The sequence below is a fragment of the Primulina huaijiensis genome, chromosome 3, assembly GCF_012295235.1.
Source record: "Primulina huaijiensis isolate GDHJ02 chromosome 3, ASM1229523v2, whole genome shotgun sequence".
NCBI classification, from domain to species: Eukaryota; Viridiplantae; Streptophyta; class Magnoliopsida; order Lamiales; family Gesneriaceae; genus Primulina; species Primulina huaijiensis.
In genome coordinates, this window is record NC_133308.1 from 7,198,980 (window position 1) to 7,217,982 (window position 19,003).

General features: G+C 33.1%; 3 protein-coding genes across 11 annotated transcripts; 2 read left to right on the forward strand and 1 right to left on the reverse strand.

The window, feature by feature from the left end:
- Window positions 1-2,022: 2,022 nt before the first annotated feature.
- LOC140973421 (U-box domain-containing protein 3-like) lies at window positions 2,023-6,586 on the forward strand. 4 transcript variants are annotated; one of them, XM_073436187.1, is made up of 6 exons: window positions 2,648-2,764; window positions 2,797-3,313; window positions 3,731-4,010; window positions 4,228-4,344; window positions 4,456-6,267; window positions 6,383-6,586. In XM_073436187.1, exons 3-6 carry the CDS (start codon window positions 3,735-3,737, stop codon window positions 6,446-6,448), a joined length of 2,271 nt encoding a protein of 756 aa, XP_073292288.1. In that variant the 5' UTR covers window positions 2,648-2,764; window positions 2,797-3,313; window positions 3,731-3,734; the 3' UTR covers window positions 6,449-6,586. The 4 variants fall into 4 exon arrangements, with proteins under 4 accessions (XP_073292286.1, XP_073292288.1, XP_073292285.1 ...); XM_073436184.1 differs by having other exon boundaries at window positions 2,797-3,226; XM_073436185.1 differs by lacking the exons at window positions 2,648-2,764; window positions 2,797-3,313 and adding an exon at window positions 2,023-2,647.
- A 3,488-nt stretch (window positions 6,587-10,074) lies between these two features.
- Window positions 10,075-11,614, forward strand: LOC140973422 (protein LIGHT-DEPENDENT SHORT HYPOCOTYLS 3-like). Its single transcript, XM_073436188.1, has one exon. The coding sequence runs from the start codon at window positions 10,684-10,686 to the stop codon at window positions 11,251-11,253; it is 570 nt and encodes a 189-aa protein (XP_073292289.1). The 5' UTR covers window positions 10,075-10,683; the 3' UTR covers window positions 11,254-11,614.
- Window positions 11,615-15,216: 3,602 nt separating this feature from the next.
- Window positions 15,217-18,534, reverse strand: LOC140973423 (uncharacterized). Of its 6 annotated transcripts, none has more exons than XM_073436193.1 (8): window positions 18,222-18,534; window positions 18,022-18,095; window positions 17,798-17,845; window positions 17,242-17,334; window positions 16,459-16,578; window positions 16,311-16,382; window positions 16,034-16,111; window positions 15,217-15,844 (listed from the first exon to the last, which is right to left on the reverse strand). In XM_073436193.1, the coding sequence occupies exons 1-8, from the start codon at window positions 18,313-18,315 to the stop codon at window positions 15,653-15,655; spliced, it is 771 nt and encodes a 256-aa protein (XP_073292294.1). In that variant the 5' UTR covers window positions 18,316-18,534; the 3' UTR covers window positions 15,217-15,652. The 6 variants fall into 6 exon arrangements, with proteins under 6 accessions (XP_073292294.1, XP_073292292.1, XP_073292293.1 ...); XM_073436191.1 differs by having other exon boundaries at window positions 17,798-17,878; XM_073436192.1 differs by having other exon boundaries at window positions 18,207-18,534.
- Window positions 18,535-19,003: the final 469 nt, after the last annotated feature.

Below are 19,003 nucleotides of genomic sequence, written 5' to 3' on the forward strand. Positions count from 1 at the left end.
TTATTGTTCATTTAAATAATTTTTTAAATATTCATAACTTCATTGAAACAATTTAAATTTGAAAAAATTCAATTGTTTATGATAATTGGGTATTTGGGTAGGGTATGGGTATCCGATAATCCGATGGGTATGGGGATGTGGATGAAATTCAATACCCGATGAGTATGCGTATGGGTATGGGGATGGATTTAATAAATGGGTATGGGGATGGATGTATGAAATCCGACCCATACCCTACCCATTGTCATCCCTAACTAGATGTTTTTCAAAGTGCCGGTACCACCGGAACCACCACCTGTTTTGTAAGAATATATCGTTTTGAAAATTTTACATACGACAAAAGAGTTGTTCGTACCTTGTTGTTCAATATCAAAGTAATCCCAAACTTTGCTTCACTTTGCTCGGGCTGTCATCGTGCTCATTGTCATCATGCTGCTTGCTCGGGTGGACGATGGCATCCCTACATCTTTGTTGGGGAGTTCCATGGCTTCTTCCTCCTCGTGGTCAGGTTCGACTTCATCAGTAGGGGATGTAGCCAAAATGTTCACTAAAGTCGGAAGTGTATTCACCTGCACCACTACCACGGTTTGAAGACGATGCCATTGAAATTTTAATTATTTATATGAGTAAATTGTGAAATAGTAATAAATAATAAAAAAAGAATATTGAGTGTAAATAAATAATAAAAAAGAATATATGAGTAAATTCCGATCTTAACGAATCGGCTCCTGGCTGGTTCTGGTCCGAACTGGTCTGTTAAACATGACTAGATTCAACAATGAATTTAATTTAAAATCATATTTTGACAAAAAGGATTTGGTGGACTTCTCCTCTAATTATTTTGGTATGTCACAACAATTTCAAATCTATAGATTCAATATTAAATATTTATTTTTTTCATTCAAACGAGCCTATTTCGAATCATAACTAGGGTGATCACGGTGCGGTTTTCAGGTTTTTTTTTAAAAAAATTCAGACCGGATTGTCATATGCGGTCGATTAGTATTTAAAAAAATTAATCGCGATTTTACATATAGAATTAGTATTACAGTTTTGAGCGGTTTCAGGCGGTCGCGGTCGGTTTACGGTTTTTTTTAATGAAAAATATTAGAACGTATATTTTAATTTATCTGAAAACAACAATAATATAGTGTCTTCAAGTATAAAATATTGTTCGAATCATACAAAGATAAAACTCGATAAATCAATAATCAATATTCAAAACTAAATTACTAATTTAACAACACAACATACTCACAACTAAAATAACAGTTACACTATTTTATCTTTTTTTACTTTCAAACTTTAAACAAAATATTGTTGTACAATAAATAAATACTATAGTAAAAGACTTTGTAAGAGTAATAATTTTGAAGATAATTGAGATATAATGAATGACGAATTCTTTAATTGAATATGTTGTTTACAAATTATTATAATTCTAGACCAAATATTATGGCAAGTGGTTTAGGCGATGCGGTTTGATGCAGTTCTTAAAAAGAAAAAATCGAACCGCATATGCGGTGCGGTTTATTATTACTATTTTAATCGCGGTTTTTATAAAATATTAAAAAAACGATGTGGTGCAATTCGTTGTGGACAGTTACGACGGTTAATAAAAAATTTTGATCACCCCTAATCACAACTATTATTATTTTAAATCTATTTCTCAAATAAAAGGGATATAATTTTGGGGAAGTTGGTGAAAAATCCCCAACCAAAACATTTATTTGGGTTCACTCCCTACCCACAAAATTGTGGTACTATGTCATACAAATTGTGGTACACTTCATGTGGAAATGTGGTACACTTCATGTGAAAATGTGGTACTAAAAAAGTACACAAGGACTGAACACAAAAAAAAACGGCGGCTGGGGAGTTAAGTCCAATTTCCCGTATAATTTTCTATATTTCATGCTAAATATCAATTGGCCCTCAAATTTGACGCTATTTGTAGAGTGAGACTTGTCCCTCCTCCACCTCCACAATATATACTGTACTTGCGGATCGTCCTGCGTATGACTGGAACATCTCGTACGATTTGCAGCTGGAAATGGCAAATATTATTTTTCTCTCTTTTTTGTCACAAAAAATTGTCATTTCAGAAAATAAATACTAATCTTGTCTGAAAAATCTTTTTGGATATCGCCCTTTTCACCATTCCCAATAATTAATATATATAGGTATAGATATGAACTTTATGATGTTCTCGTCAATAACATGATTACAAATTCCTTTCTACTCTCTTTATCATCTCTAACCCGTCATAAATACTAAATAATTGCTATAAAATGATTGTCAAGCAGTCATTTCATTAGTCGATTCGTTTCCATAGCCAGCGAATCTGCATACAAAGGGCCCAGAAATTCGACCGCCATCTTTTTTTTTTGGCCCTTTGCTTTTCTTGGTGTTTCCTGCCTTTTCTTTTTTCTGAATTCTGAAGCAAAGTGAAGAGGGTTGGCAAGAAGTCTTGGTTCAAAGCAAAAATATTGGTTTTTCAATTAGATTTTCGCGCTGATTTTGATGATCTTGGTAGATCAGAGTCACGGGCTCTCATGTTAATACCTGATTCCTTACTGGAATTCATCAAGATCAGTTCTTTTCCTTCCTTTAAGTGTCTATACTCGAGGAAATAAATACTGCAGAGGTACATTTTTAATCCAACTTTCACATGCTTTTATTTCTTTTTTCATGGATTAAGAGGAATTTAGGGGACGCAAATTTATCGGGATTTTAGACATCGTGTTTAAAATCACTTTTTAGTGTGAATTTACAGGGTGGTTCTAATCACATTAGGAAGGGTAAAACTATGAAGACCTCTGTTGGTTTCTTCTCACAAGTGTCGCTTTTCCCCCCTTAAGCAAATTGCCAGATGCTGCTTGTGTTATTAAATTTTATCATTCTTGGCTTGAAACGAGATAATAAGATTTGAAAAAATGTCGGCGGTGTGCAGCTGTGAAGTGGGTTTTTTTTTAAGGCCATTTCCCTTTGTGTTTTAAAATTTTCTTATTTCTTTTCAGTAGAATTTTGGCTAGTGTCCAAAGACACACTCTTTTGTCAATATGTGTGGTGGCATACTTTTGCGCAATGCAAATTGGCTTCATGGAGTGCTAGTTTGTTTACATGTGACAAGTTCTAATAATTCACCACTAATAAAACGTGCCATGTTGATATTATTGCTTCCAAGTTTTGTGGATAACAATGAGTCCTAATGTGATATGATGCTGTAAACATAATCGAGTGACATTTTCCAGTTTTATTACATCGTTGTTGCTAACTTTTTAAGTCGGACATCTTCTGAAATCCACGGGTGGTAAAGAGAAGATCTTGTGATTACCTGAAAGTTTTCTTTTTCCAAATATAATCGCCTTTTTGCTTGTTGTTGGTAAATGCAGAATTTACTGTTTTCTTTCCCACGGTGGTTGTTGATTACTTAGCGTTTCATTTTACCGTGGTTTATTTTCTTTACATTTCTGTTTGCTGGCAATTCTGATGGTATGATTCTTTGGTATGGTAAATTTGTTTCTTAGTATTTATTGAACCTAAAGACGAACTTTTTGGTGAAATTCTAGCGTGTGAATTGTTGCTCACATTGCATTTTGGTAGACATTTTCGGTGTTCTCTTCCTTTTCCGCCTTGTCAGTTGATTTTATGTAAATGCATGCTCTTGGTGCTTTTTGATTCCCGCCTTGGGATTCTATCGGTCTTTTTTCTGTCGTTATGTAAACAGGTCAATGGACTTGACATCATTACGAAGTCTTCTTAACAGTATATCTCGGTTCATTCATTTGGTATCATGTTGTGCCTCCGGGACAATTCCAGTCGAGGAGGAATACAGAAGTATAGCATCTTTCTTGAAGCAATTGAAGCCAGTACTTGATGATATCGCCGATTGTAAAGATACTTTCGATGAATCTCTAGCTGAAGTGTGTGAAGAATTGGATTCTGCTGTCAATGGGGCTAGAATGTTACTTGAAAAATGGTCTCTGAAAATGAGCAAGATTCTTTGTGTGAGTAACTTGACGTGGCTTTCATAGTTTTCTTTGTTTCGAGCAATCTCAGATTTATCATCGGAAATGAATACTGTAACCTTCTGTAGACAACCACGAATCAGTATCACCATATAAAGTTCAAAGAAAAATATGGAGATGTTTGGAGTATTATAAAAGTTGTGCACTTGTGCTCTCTCAAAAAATTATCTTAACATTTTCCCGTTATTTCTTTCAGGTACTAGAAAGTAAGCCCTTGGTGATTACAATTCAGATTTCCATAGTCAAGCTATCTTGTGTTTTATACAGAATATCTGTGTCATCACCAACCACTTTGAGTCTATCTCGCGCTCAGGTACCAACTACATTTAATTCTCTCTTTATGGGAAGCTTGTTGATCGGTTATTTCCCTTTTGTTTGGCATCTTCATTTTACTAAAAAATGTCTAACGTTAGATTCAATTTAGTTCTGTATGCAGGAATCTCAGAATTTGAATCTCGGAAAAGTGTCAGAATATATAGATGCGATTGTTAAAAGCAAAAAAGGAGGAGATATTTTTGGCACCGAACATCTTATGGCAATTATCGAGTCCCTCAACTTGAGATCAAAAAAAGAATTCTTGAGTGAGTGTATTGCTTTGGAAAAGGAAAAACAGAAAGCGGAAGACAATAGAACAAAAAGGGGTTCGGATCAAATCTCTCAGGCTACTCAGCTTATGACTCATATTCGTGATTACATGGTTCGCGAGAATGTTGAAGACATACACGGTATTCAGATTCCTCCATATTTCCGCTGTCCCTTATCTTTGGGACTCATGTTGGATCCTGTAATCTTGTCCTCTGGCCAAACATACGAGTGTGGTGCCATTAGAAAATGGCTTGATCATGGATTAGAGACTTGCCCCATTACTCATAAGAAACTCTCTCACAAAAATCTTATTCCCAATTATACAGTTAAAGCTCTTATTTTGAGTTGGTGTGATGAAAATAAAGTAAAGCTCTCCAGCAACCGTCCATATATTGTCTCAGTTGAACTTCATTCAGAAGATACTAGTAATCAAGATGGTCTCCAGTGTTCAGTGCAAATGAAAAATTCATCTTTGGGATCAAACAGTTCTCGACCTGTTGAAGAAAAAAACGGCGTTGACATAGAGGAGTCTGAGAAACTCGATCAATCGTCCCCGGAACATTCATCTATACACAGCCGGAGTGAATCAGCATCAAGTGCTGTTTCAAGCATCGAGTATCTACTGACAGAATCAACTGAAATTTCAGGGATATCCACAAAGCAAGATGATGCAAGTGAAAAATCAGGGGATATAACATCTGCTTGTCCCACTTCCTCAGTTTCAAATAAAATTTTCAGGGAATCTCCTTTAACTGGGAAGCAGTGTCCCAGCTTGGCAATGAACGGAAATCATAGAGACTCATTGAGGACACCATCATTATCGTCCGAGGCAGGGTCTAATGATTTGACTTCTACTTCCCACATCGAAAAACTGGTCGAAGACTTGAAGAGCGAATCAACCGAATTGCAGACTGCTGCTGCTGGAGAATTACGGTTTCTTGCAAAGTATAATGTGGAGAATCGCTTCATTATAGGTCAATCCGGGGCAATTTGCCCATTAATCTCATTGTTAAACTCTGATAAGGAGCTCATCCAGGAACATGTGGTCACCGCAATTCTTAATTTATCGATTAATGAAAAGCTCAAGGCCAAGATTGGAGAAGAAGGTGCTCTAGAACCACTTATCCACGTTTTGAGAACGGGAACATCAGAGGCCAAAGAGAATGCCGCAGCTGCTCTTTTTAGCCTCTCTCTTTTAGATGATTATAGGATGAAGATTGGTCGATCAAGTGCAGTCAAGGCATTGGTTGATCTATTAGGAACAGGTTCTGTCAGAGGAAAGAAAGATGCTGCGACTGCCTTATTCAACTTATCTATATTTCATGAAAACAAGGCTCGCATCGTTCAGGCAGGAGCTGTAAAGCATTTGGTTCCATTGATGGATACGGAAATGGCCGATAAAGCTGTAGCTCTTCTCGCCAATTTGTCCACTATCGAAGATGGGTGCACGGTTATTACTCGAGAAGGGGGGATACCATCACTTGTGGAGGTTCTTGATACTGGAACTCAAAGAGGAAAGGAGAACGCCGCTTCCGTGCTGATGCAGCTGTGCATTAACAGTAGCAAACACTGTCGGAATGTCTTGCAAGAAGGAGCTGTTCCACCCCTTGTCGCACTGACACAATCTGGAACTCCAAGAGCTAAAGAAAAGGTATGTATGCAACAGAGCTCCAGGTATCTCATATTACTGCTAGATACTCAAATCGACATACATAGCTTATGAGCTCAAAAATGTAAGTTCTTGTTCATTTTATTGTTTCAAACAGGCTCAACAGCTTCTTAGTCACTTCCGAAATCAACGGGGGAGTGTTGTGGCAAGAGGGAGATCGTGAAATAAAAAGATTCACTCGTTCGTTTGCTGTCTTTTGTGACTATTATTGGCACATTTGTCTGCGGAGATGTTCTTGCCTTGTGGTTTGTTTGTTCATTACGTAGATTGCACATATGTTCAAAATTCAAATCCATCGTGCTTTGTAAATTTTCCTATCGGTACACCGCCGTTCAACAATATATGGTTGTGATATTAGGGGCATACGTCCATATCAGATCAAAGTCTAACCTGGACGGACTTCCATGGATGTTCTTGTTTCGAAACCATCACGCCAGGCTGCATCCGATGACATTAGGGGCATAAGTCCATATTTCGTTATCGATTACATTTTTATGAACAATTATAAGTTCAAATTCACGGTGAGTTTGAACACAGAAGTTGTAACTTAAAAAATTAAACTATATGATTTTGATTAGTTTTCAGGTAATCATGGTTTGGATGAGTATTAAAAATTAAGAAACTCGTAAAAATTGATTTGGTTCAGATTTTGTATAAAAATAAACCAAATCAAAATGAATATATTATTATTAAAAAAAATCATGTAATTTGTAATTTAATATTACTTTTTCTTGGATATTAGAATATTTTATATGATTTTTAGTTTTTATTCTATTATTACTGTGTATTGTAATAGTCTAATTATATTGAAATTTTATTTATTGTATATGTTATCCAAATAAACATATCAATTAGTATCTAATATCAATTTCTATTTTTAAAAAAATTACAATATGTATCATGTACTATTTCACCGTAAACTCATAATTAGTAATTCAAATTAGACCAAATCGAACCAAACCGAAATTGATGGTTTGGTTATAGAAACTTCATGATTTTGTTTGGTTTAAAATTTGTAAAACCGGTAAAATATGATTTGGTTCAAATTTTTATCTAAAACTCACTAAACTATAGTTAAATACCCCTACATCTAATCACCTTAGAATTATTAAAAAGGGAAATTATGGCAAGGGAAATTACGGGGATTGGCATGTTATTTGCATGTTTTTATAACTTTCGGTGTTATTGGTCTTAGTCTGCCATTTTTATTTTTTCCAATAGTCATTTTTTATCGAAACACTCGTGAAAATGACTAAAACTGATCCCCTAAAAATACAAGCTATCATACTAAGATCAAAATTCACCAATAATGCGATCGAAAAATAAAAAAATGTGCAAGTTACAAGACCAAAATCATAAATTCTCTATTAAAAAAAATTTGAAAATTGTCTTAAGAAATACATATTATTTGTGTCATGATACAGATTCATGCATTTGTGTAGTAGATCATACAATGTATCATGGCTTGGTACCATAAGAAAGGGACATCAAAATATTTTCAGCTCAGAATTAGAGCTCTCTCCATGATAGTATGTTCAAGAAACTGAGACATCAGCAACCTCATGTTTCAAATATTAAGATAAAATATTCTTAAACCATTTAATTCAAGTCTCAATTTTTTTCCCCAAAATCAATTGATAATGGTTTAAAGAATGTTTGAATTATTTCATAACAAATGCATTCATTTTCAAAATTCATTTGTCTATTTGTGCTTAAATTTCAGTTTTTTTAATCAATTACTTCTGTATTGATTTTTTTTTGTGTAATTTTTGTCGTTTTCCATATAATATCGACATGACAGTTACGTATACAACATCGTATCAATATTTTCAATGAAAAAACTAAAACCATGATACCAATGCAGAATTTTCACGATGCAAAGAGCCAAACTCGCAAACATGCTGACCGGAGATTTTTTTATATAAAAAAAAATGGAAAACGTAATAATTTAAAATAAATATATATAGTTAGGGATGAGTATGTTTCCGAATGAGACAGGCCAATCGCGTGTACGCAAAGCGCAACATAAGTCTTCATCTTTGACCATAATACACAATTAAATGCTCAAAAAACACTTGTATATTCAGATTAATATTAAATCACATTAAATGAAAAAGAAAAGTAAATCAGGTTTAGTCTTTATTCCATATATATATATATATATAGAGAAATTCTCCGAATTTATCACATTTTAATAAAAGTCGAGATCACTTGTTGATGTACCAAAAGCTAAAATCGCACCACGTCAATAGAAACACTCAATCATTTAATTAGTGTGCTTGTTATTCAATAATATAAACCAACTGGCCTAATAATTGTTTGACAGAAAATTTGATGGAAAATATAGGAGGAAAGTGACAAAGCACCTTTCTTGAAAATGGTTTTGAGAATTATAAAGTGGAGAAATTGGCAAAATAATAATAAAAAAAAAGGGTTCCATTTATCCTCCTGATAACTCAACACCTTCATATTATGTATCAGATTTCTTGAGAAAGGAACTGATTTCAATCTCTTGTTATAGAAATCCACACTGTTGTCAAGTCTTCCACCATGACTTTGCCACAGTGATGCTAAATTTGTAACTTAGTCTTAGGATAAGTTAGGCAACAAAAATAAATTCGAGTCAAGAGTACAAACAGCAAATAGTATTTTGATTTGACATTATATATATAAATATATTGATTTTATTATTATTTTCTTCTTAGAGTGAAAGGTTCAATCAATATTGTCCACAAAACGATGATATTTATTGACATTAAATTGTTTGAAATTTAATTTGAAAGGTTTATGTAGTTTTTTTTTAATTTTATAATTGAGTTTATTTTATGACTGAACAGATGAAAATATTTACTATATAATTAATATGTTAGTTTAAAAAATAGTGCATATTCTTTCTGTCCCTTGTTTAGTGTAATGATATTATTAAATTTATTTAATTAATGTTATATTTTATATAATAAAATATAAGGATCAGTTAGTCCTGTGAATTTTTTCAGTAATTTTATGGAAACTAGTAACAGTTTTTTTTTATAAAAAAAATTGACACTATACTTAATAATATATACTATTAAAAGAGAGATGGATTGACAATTGTTGATGATGCAATTTAGGACCATTTTTGTCATGAAAAAGGAACGACACAAAGCATGTACTTTCTTTAAAATTTGAGATTAATTAAAGCTCATTCTAAAAAATAAAAAACATAAATATATGGAGCTTAATTAGATGGTAGAAATTATTAAAAATAAAATCTTAACTTGATATATATATATATACCAGAAGTGAGAATCCAACCTCTGGGCAAAAATTTTAATTAATGAAAAAAAGGCACAGATCTTTCAAACTTTTTCATAAATAAACGTCACCAAAATCATTGAACACTAAACTATTTGTGGTAATATCTTTAGTCATAGCTCGTGAGATGAAAAGATAAATTGATAAACAATGATAATACAACTATTTTTTAGTTCCGATATTTATCGTAAAACTTAACCCGAAAAAGATAATGAAATGATATCGATCTCATCATTCTCACAAATCGATACCGTAAAATCGAGAAATTTTGTGTCTATATATTTCGTTGTTTGATGGGAAATAATTTTTTAATTAATTGTTTGACGCAAGGGTCAAAAAGCATTTTACCCTTCTGATATAAAAATTCCTTCACGTACCAGGTTAGTTTGTAAGAAAAAAATTTAAAAAAAAAATAGTAATTAAAATCAAATTGTAAAGAAAGAAATAAAAGTTAAAAAAATTTACCCGTTTTGAACATTAACCTTTTTTCTTGTCTGCATCTTCACCCACTGTCTCCCTCTTTCCATTTCTACATAAAACCCTAGCATTCAACAGTCTCTTTCTCCCATGAGCATGAATAACAACAGTTCAGTGAGATATATATGAAAATTCCGTAACTGAGAGTCCCCTATTTTCGGAAAATGCATCCTTAAAATCCACCAACCCATCGTTTCTTTAGTATTTGCTCAAACCAATCTCTTCTCTCATATGTCTCATCTATCCTATCAATCTTTACTCCATAAAAATGGTTGTCTCCTGATGTATCAATCATGATATAAAAACCCGATTTTCTTCCGTCTCTATTGAGCTTCTGTTTTAGTGCTGAATTCAATGTTCTTTTCTGTGTTCGGAAAAGTCTAGGTTTTATCATCATGTCAAATGCTTAAGTAAATGGTTCATTAATTGTTGCGTATTCTTTCTTTCTTGCTTTGATTTGCAAATCTGAAAACATATGAGGAGAAATATTGAAGCTGATGGTGTTGATCTGGATAAAGTCTTTCTTTTAACTTGTTCTTCTGGAAGCAAGCTGAGGGGGTATTAGATATTATATTGACTGAAGTTGAAGATTCTTGGTTTCTTGATTGGATTTCTGTTGGTTGGTTTATGGATTCATCGTCGTTACAAGAAATGGAAAACTCCAATTCCGAGAACAGCATGAACACCTGCAACAACACTTCCTCCTCAGCCGGAGCTTCGTCTTCCGGCTCCACAGTCAGCCGCTACGAGAACCAGAAACGCCGAGACTGGAACACATTCGGCCAGTATTTGCGCAACCACCGCCCGCCACTCTCCCTCAGCCGCTGCAGCGGCGCGCACGTGCTGGAGTTCCTCCGATACCTCGACCAGTTCGGCAAAACCAAAGTCCACAACCAAGTCTGCCCGTTCTACGGCCATCCCCACCCGCCTGCCCCCTGCCCCTGCCCGCTCCGCCAGGCCTGGGGCAGCCTCGACGCACTCATCGGCCGTCTCCGTGCCGCTTACGAGGAAAATGGAGGCATGACGGAGACAAACCCTTTCGGAAGTCGATCTGTACGTCTTTACCTCCGAGAGGTGCGTGATCTACAGTCGAAAGCCAGAGGGGTTAGTTATGAAAAGAAAAAGAGGAAGCGCCCGCCACAACAGCTGACCACGCCGCCACCAGCCCAGCCGCAACCACCAGGTGAAGGCTCGTAATTATGAACATGAACTCCTGGTAAAAAAAAAAAAAAAGAAATCTGCCATCACTGTTGGGCCGATTTCGATGATCGGACAACGATCTTTACATTATGTACTTCCTTTCTAGATCCATCTTAGGGTTAAATTTTCATCCAGTTTCATCAAGAACGGATGGTAATCAATCAAGATCATTGCGGGTTGCTTTCCTTGAACTAGTAAAACCGAAGCAGTGATAGAAATCATTATCAGTAGTTTCAGACAAGTAACAGTACTCGCTCCTTTCATTTTCGTCTGTTCAACTAATTTGCCAGCTTTACTGTCTGAATAATGAAAACTTCTCCCTGTTTGAACAAGTGAATTGGGAGTGTTTCACTTCAAATTTACCATGCACTTATTATATATTTTCGGATCGAATTTGAATTCCCTTTTGCATGCAATTTTAATGGGATAACAATACTCAAATATTATATATATTTGAGACGAAAACCCTTTCATCCCATTCAGCTTTACGAAACTAATTAAACAAGAAAATAATGTACACTTTGCTAAAAAAAATTGTAGTATTCAATCCTTTGAATTGTTTAAAGAATCTGTACCATGTAGTTAGATTAGGCACATGGTTTTTTTAAAAAAAATTAAGATTTTTTTGTTTGAAAATTCGCGTATAGAAATCTATAGTTAGATCCCCGTCCATTGAAAAGGACAAAGACAAAATTCAATCTCTTTCTTTTTAATTTCTTCCAACATTTATGACAGTTTATCATGTTGAACATGGAATACTATCATTAAAGCGAGCTTGACATGTTTGAAAAACTTATTAATCTTTTTAGAAATATAATATAAAGTTTCACCAATTTGGCCGACAACAAGCATATAATCAGCCACACCCAAACACACACACACACGTGTGTGTGTGTGTGTGTGTGTGATCAGAGATCATTTTGTAGATGCATGGCTTAATTAACTAAGAATAAGGGAGTCACTTATTTCAATTATTTATACAAATTAAATTTAATTTTTGTATCAATCTAAAAATATTATTTTTAATTTACTGCCTTTTACGTGTATGTATATACAAAACCATGTATACGTGGGAACGATATATTAGTGTGCATAATTTCTTAGCATTTTTATTGGAAATTATTAGGATCGTGGATTTCTTTGGTTCATTGCTTAAGAAGTCTATTTTTAGCATTTTATCATATTCTCCCGACAAAAAATCTTAACGTAGGTACAAAATATATATACTTGTACGTTGTTTTTGTTGAGGAATTAAATTGTTCGCGTGGTATGAAGAAAATTATTATTAATATTAATTAAACCGCAACTTTATACATGTAGATTTGAATTTGAGTCTTAATCTGCTATTTCTTTCGACCTTTCTATTTTTTAATTTTAATCCTTAAGACACAGAGCCGATGGGGCACTGACGTGACACTAACATGACTTTGTTAGTGTACGCACATCAGAATAGTTAATTAATAAAGACTAAAATTTCAAAAAATTGAAAAATACATGATTAAAACTAAAATTAGATAAAATATAATACTAAAATCATAACAAACTAAAATATAATATCAAAATTAAAAATTTCACTTAATAACTTAATAAAGGCAGTTCATTTCAGTATTATAGTAAGAATATAAATAAATCTTGCTACGATATATAATAAAATGGACAATTTTGATATGATATCCACCCATCGTGTTCATCAATGTATATATCCACCATTGAGGTGATAATCTCATATTAGATGTAATTTTTTACATGTTTTATTACATTCAATATGTGAGTATTGACGGTGGACACGATAGATGAGCATCATATCAGTTTCCATACAATAAATACATTAGATATAAACTATAGGTTTGGTCTTAATAAAGTTTTGGACATTAATTACAAGATGAGTTAGATATCAATGTTATGATCCAATGGCTTAAATTCTATAATATCTTCAGTAATACAATGTGCTGATTATAATTGAATAGCCAGAAATTTTCGAATCATTCAATTGATCATGCATGCTTTGATTGTATAAATAAATCTATAAATGCGAAATTTCATGAAGTTAATTGATTTATATTATAAGATTTCAATAAAATTGTCGCTAATTTTCTCATAGTTTTAAAAACTATGGTAATTTGCTTACGTTATTCTTAAAACCGTGGGCAAATTCAATTTAGGTAAGGATTTCGAAATAATATTCCTAAATTTAGCGATGGTTTTTTGAACATAGTCGCAAAATTAACATTTTTTTAGCACTTGTAAACTCAAATAAAATTAATAGATTGATGGAGGTTCATATTAGATCAATTCTTTCTGTACTACTAGTAGAGCATGTGATATTTGAAACTGGTGTCAAAGTGGTTGTTGCGGCTCTCAATTATCAAAGTTAGGATCCACTAGCTTTGGATTGATAGTTGAATGTTGCAAAGGTCTAGCTCATAATTTTTCAAGTTGTAATTTTGTTGCGCGGATACATGATACCATCTATTATAAACTTCATAAAAACTCATATGATATCGTCTCACAGCTTATTCAATCTGATTCTTGATAAAAAAATATTTTTTTTTATGTCAAATGTAATATTTTTTACTCTAAATATGGACCGAATTGACACCTATCATATATATAGAAACTATTATTATAATTAATTTGTTACTTATTTAAAAATATATATTCAAGTAATTGGTGTTGTCTAATCGCTTAGACTCATAAAATTAAAGTTACATAGGGTACATGTGAACTTCCTATTAAGTCATTTTTAAATGTTTTCATGGACAAACATTTAAATTATCTATATGTTATTGTCATTATCATCAGAAATATCGATATATATCTATATTTACATCAATATAATACTATATTATAAAATATGAGGATAATACGCTAACTAACTTTGATGTAACAAATCTCATTCACTTTTGAAATCTTTAAAATATGTTTATTAATCTTATATGAAAAATTGATGAAAAATATTACTGACTGTATAAATACGTATCACGTATATCGAACCACTAATATATTATTGATGGAGAGTACTCATGTGTTATTACTTCATGTTGATAATGCACTCAATGCTTAGAAAACAAAAAATAACAAAAAAAAAATTCTATATAAAATTTAATGTGAAGAAATAAATCAAATATACTAATTTTTACAATTATTAGATTTTATGACAAAAATAATTCAACATATAAAAAAATATTATTTTTTATCAAGAAAATATTATCTCATAGAGACATCTAATTTTTTGCATAGTTATATTTAACAGTAAAATGATAACAAAAAGCATCGCTAGTACGAGAATCCCGCTTTCTGCGGTCAATCCGATTGACGGAAAGTGGGGCCAATCGAATTCCGAACAAAGTCCGAATCCGCTGCATCCCAATACCGTTCACGTGCAAACCTGTTACTTATGTCGGGTACAGTGGACCATTACCCGCTTCTGCTTTGGATCCGCTCCATCCACCTCACTCTTGGCAAATTATCATTTTTAGTGCTTATTTAAATCAAAATTATACCTATAATTACTTGAATACAAGCAACATTTGAATAATATCCTAAAGTCTCACGGGTTAATCCACTTAAATCAATAATACACACATTTTTAAGTATTCACGTATAAACAATACCTAAATTGTTCATAAAAAGTTTGGATTACAAAAAAGTTGAGCATAAAAATAAAAAATTTACCCATAAAATGCAATAATTATGAAATTTTAGATATGTCACGCCGGCCCTTCCCATCCCATCCATTTGAAGTGATATACTGACCAACAAACATTTATTAGAGAAATAAACAGCACCAATACTTTTTTAAGATGCCTCTCAATAAGACAATAACAAAAGTAATCGTTGCGATTATTGTAGCCTAAAATTCAAGATTCAATTGTAACGATCATCTTCAAAATTAAAAAATAATGATTTAATTATAATAAAAATTATAATCCACTAATCTAAAAGAAAAGGAAAAACCCATTTAAAAATATCAAATAAATAAATTGACTTTGTCAAGAAAATATCTCCAGGATACAAAGGGTGGATTGGTCCTGATTTTGACGCATCCTACATTGTAGTGATAAAGACAATTGAACCAATGACACTATAGAATCCATAAGAATTATGTGGTGACCCGGAAGAGTCGTGTCAAAGAAAGTTTCGAAATATCTTTCCCATAATGGACATGCTCGATGAGCGGTCGCAGGTTGTAATTATTACATAGGCCCGAGTGAGTGCGGGAGTTGTATGATTTAGCTTACCAGTCCCAAGTTCTCCGAACATCTGCTTCCCATAATTGTTCTTCCCTCGCACATGTAGCACTCAAGCACTCGTGAATGAGGAGTCTTTGATAAAAGGCACCTAAATGAAAATGAAAGTGCAACAAAAGTAGTCCCTTTTTTTTTATGCCTTCATCTTAATCCTTTGCAACCCGAACCACCAATCCACTGGGTGTCTGGACGGTTTTCAGATGGCCTGAACCAATCAGATCTCGAAGATGAAATCTTATATCAAGAGGAGAAAGTTGGAGACGCTTCTTCTCCAAAGTACCCAACAGCATCTCTTTGTATCGCTTACGATTCAGTAAAGACAAAAGCTCCTTCCTTCCCTTCAAAATAACGCGAATCTTTAGTATGGATTTCCACATTTCTAAAAGCTCATAGTGTGCATAGCATTGGCTCAATGTTGTGCAACTCAAACCAATTATTTAGTGGATACATACAACGATTAAATGAACAGATAAAACATCATTTTGCATCTTAAATATTAACCACAAAAATGTGATGAGTAGCAATACCTGTGAGAGACCTTTGAGCACTGAACCAATGTTCGGAATTGAAAACCAATACATGTTTCGATCGATAAGTTGGCAAACCTAGAAAAGAAATACAAATTAATTTCAAGTTTTTCCAACAAAATCCAAGACCCAAACGCAAGTACACATCCCTCTCTCGATATGGCAAATGCAAAAGAAGAAACAGCTGAAGTAAATCGTCTTAATAAGACTCAAAGCCGTCAAGTAATGGACACAAGCAGTAGTGCTTTCGAGAAAAGTGAAGTGTATGTATGCTCACAAGAAGACCAGCGTTAATTAATTGAGTGATGTGATCCTCTTTCACCACTCCACCCAATGACAGAAGCGAACACTGCAAAAGATAGACAAGTTGCTGCTTCAAGCACAGTTATAAATTTGAACATTTATTCAAGGAAAACAATACTCACAAGTTCTTCATGCTCAATGCTAGTATCCAACTTGGATTGTATCACATGCATTTTAAACCACTCAAAAACGGTTACATCATTTTTCTTCTTTTCTTCCAACCTTCTCGTAACACCTTCAATCTAAAACAGTTCAAATACCTCTGTCAATCTTTGATCGTTAAGGATAAAATTCTCCATACGCAAGACAAAACATATCTTCTAATGTGATAGCAGTTGTACAACACAAATTTCAACTTTTCAAACGATAATCATACAGGAACAAATTACTGGGCAAGTAAAGACCCAAGAAAAATAAAGTCTGAAGGGAGAGTTTTAAAAATACAGGGTCTTCTATTTTTTGAATTGAGTCTGTTTTATAAGCTTAGTTGAGATACAATGCACAAATTTTTCCAAACTTATGTAACATGATTTGTAAAGTAATGAAGAAATAACAAATCATGGAACCTCTAGGCTCCAAAAACTCCTCCGGAATGATGAAATAACAATAGGGATCAATGTTCAAAGAATAAAAGATACATGAAAGGAAGAAATTGGAATGACCCAAAATGCACGCCATTCATAACCCAATCCCATGCATCGAGGTTACAATTTATCTGAAACAACAGTTATATGAGAATGAAAACATGCATATTTAAGTATTGTCCTATGAATCATAAGAGCACCAATTCCATGTACAAAATTTAAAGACTCGAGGAAAAAATACGCATGGACAAGTCACACCATTAACTGTTGAATTAGGACTAGAAAAAAGGAATCCAGAAGGATCTAAATAGACAAACCAACCTGTTTCACGTAGTCATCCATAAACATTATGGCATGATCATCCTGTCCAGTATTTAACTTAAATACACGCAACACTCTGTCCCTTCGCAAGGACTGCAGAGGATTAAGAAAAACAAGAAGGACCATTACATCCATTAATGATGTACCTAGTGAAGAGAATAAAATAAAGAAAAAGGTGAACAAAGAACATTTAGTTGAGAAGTGAACTTTAAGTTTTCTGTATGGTGATATCCAAGATGGTCTTCTTATGGGGTGATTATGATTTTGTTTTCCATTAGCTTTTTTAAAACTATGTTCATTCATCACAACCGCAGGACTTTTTTTGTGTGCGCGAACGATAATCACCCCATAAGAAGACCATCTTGGAATACAGATCCTTTTAGGAGAATAATGCATGATCATTAGTAATGATAAATAAGGAGATAAAACAGTGAAGCATGATTTCAATCATTAAAACATCCCTCGAATCAAGTCAACAATTGAAGTAATAATCACATTCCAACAAGAAAAAAAATATATCTACAAGAAAATGTAAATGTTAAACAAGCTACTTAACCTCTAAATCTCTGTCCACTTGTGTCCTATCCACTATGCTGCTGTACAACTGTGACCGTAAAACAAAAGGTTGAACAGACACCTGAATACACATAGAACTCCAAAATTGGAAGCTTTTCAAACAAATAAAATTGAAAAGAAAAGTCTACCTTGAAGAGATTCATAAAAGAGTAAATATATTAAACTTCCAAAATGTCAATATTTTACGTGACAGTAAATAAAGACCTTTCCAATAGCTGGAAACTGAGCTCGCATCATCTGAAGAGCAACCAGGGTATCATTAAATGAGAAATCCTCCTCTGTGAAGCAAAGTACGGAAAATCAAACGATATCATAACAATGAGTCCAAGAAGGTTCTGGAAGAAAACAATCGGAAAATAAAGCACAAGAAGGAAAATATATTGTTTCACCTAGGGAGGAAGAACCTGAACAATCAGCCCCATTTTCTGGGTCAGTTTCCACTCCGGATTCTTGATATCTTGGGCGTTTGTGGCCCGTGGACGGCTGTAAATCCCCCATTTTCTAGCTCACACAAATAACTATAATCAAATAAAACCTCTTTCTGGATAAGTCTTGACTTTTGTTGTCTCTAATCTCAATTTTCTTGCCTTTTCTCTTGATTCTTGCTTTCGAACTCGAATCTCTCTCTGCTCTCCAGATTTTTTCCCTTCTCTGCCCAAGTATTTGAGCCAATTTTTCGGATTTTATATATCCTAGCGGATGATGCGTGTTCTGCATAAAATTATGTATATAAATAAATAAAGAATAAATTAGTTTTTTAAAAAAATTTAAAATAAAAATCATAAATTTTTGAAATTGAAATAAAAGATAAAAATGTTATTATGCATAGAAATCATGTAATTAATTTGACAAATACGTTGATATTTTAGGTAAATTTAAAATTATATCATGACTTTATATAGATAGTATGAGTGTTTTCATATTATATAATCAACAATATATATTGAAAATAACAAAAATCTAATTTGATTTTGATGTTTAACAAAATCCCAATTCATCCATTTTCTTTGGAATTTCCCATGTTGATTTTTTTATCATTCTAATAATTATCCCAAGTTGGTCTTTTAGGTATAAATATTTTTCAAAAACACACAAAATAACCATGGAAGAATTATTATTATTATTATTATTATTATTATTATTATTATTATAAAAATGTAGAAAATGATATCATAACCTATATTTA

Bases quoted from the DNA above. Each gene is read 5' to 3' on its own strand.
- LOC140973422 (XM_073436188.1), top strand. From the start codon at position 10,684: ATGGATTCATCGTCGTTACAAGAAATGGAAAACTCCAATTCCGAGAAC.
- LOC140973423 (XM_073436189.1), bottom strand. From the start codon at position 17,643: ATGATCATGCATTATTCTCCTAAAAGGATCTGTATTCCAAGATGGTCT. The intron at 16,383-16,458 runs GTGAGTATTGTT...TATCTTTTGCAG, and splicing joins GCATTGAGCATGAAGAACTT to TGTTCGCTTCTGTCATTGGG. The intron at 15,845-16,033 runs GTATTGCTACTC...GTTATTTTGAAG, and splicing joins TGCTCAAAGGTCTCTCACAG to GGAAGGAAGGAGCTTTTGTC.
- LOC140973421 (XM_073436184.1), top strand. The intron at 4,011-4,227 runs GTGAGTAACTTG...TATTTCTTTCAG, and splicing joins AAATGAGCAAGATTCTTTGT to GTACTAGAAAGTAAGCCCTT. The intron at 4,345-4,455 runs GTACCAACTACA...GATTCAATTTAG, and splicing joins TGAGTCTATCTCGCGCTCAG to TTCTGTATGCAGGAATCTCA.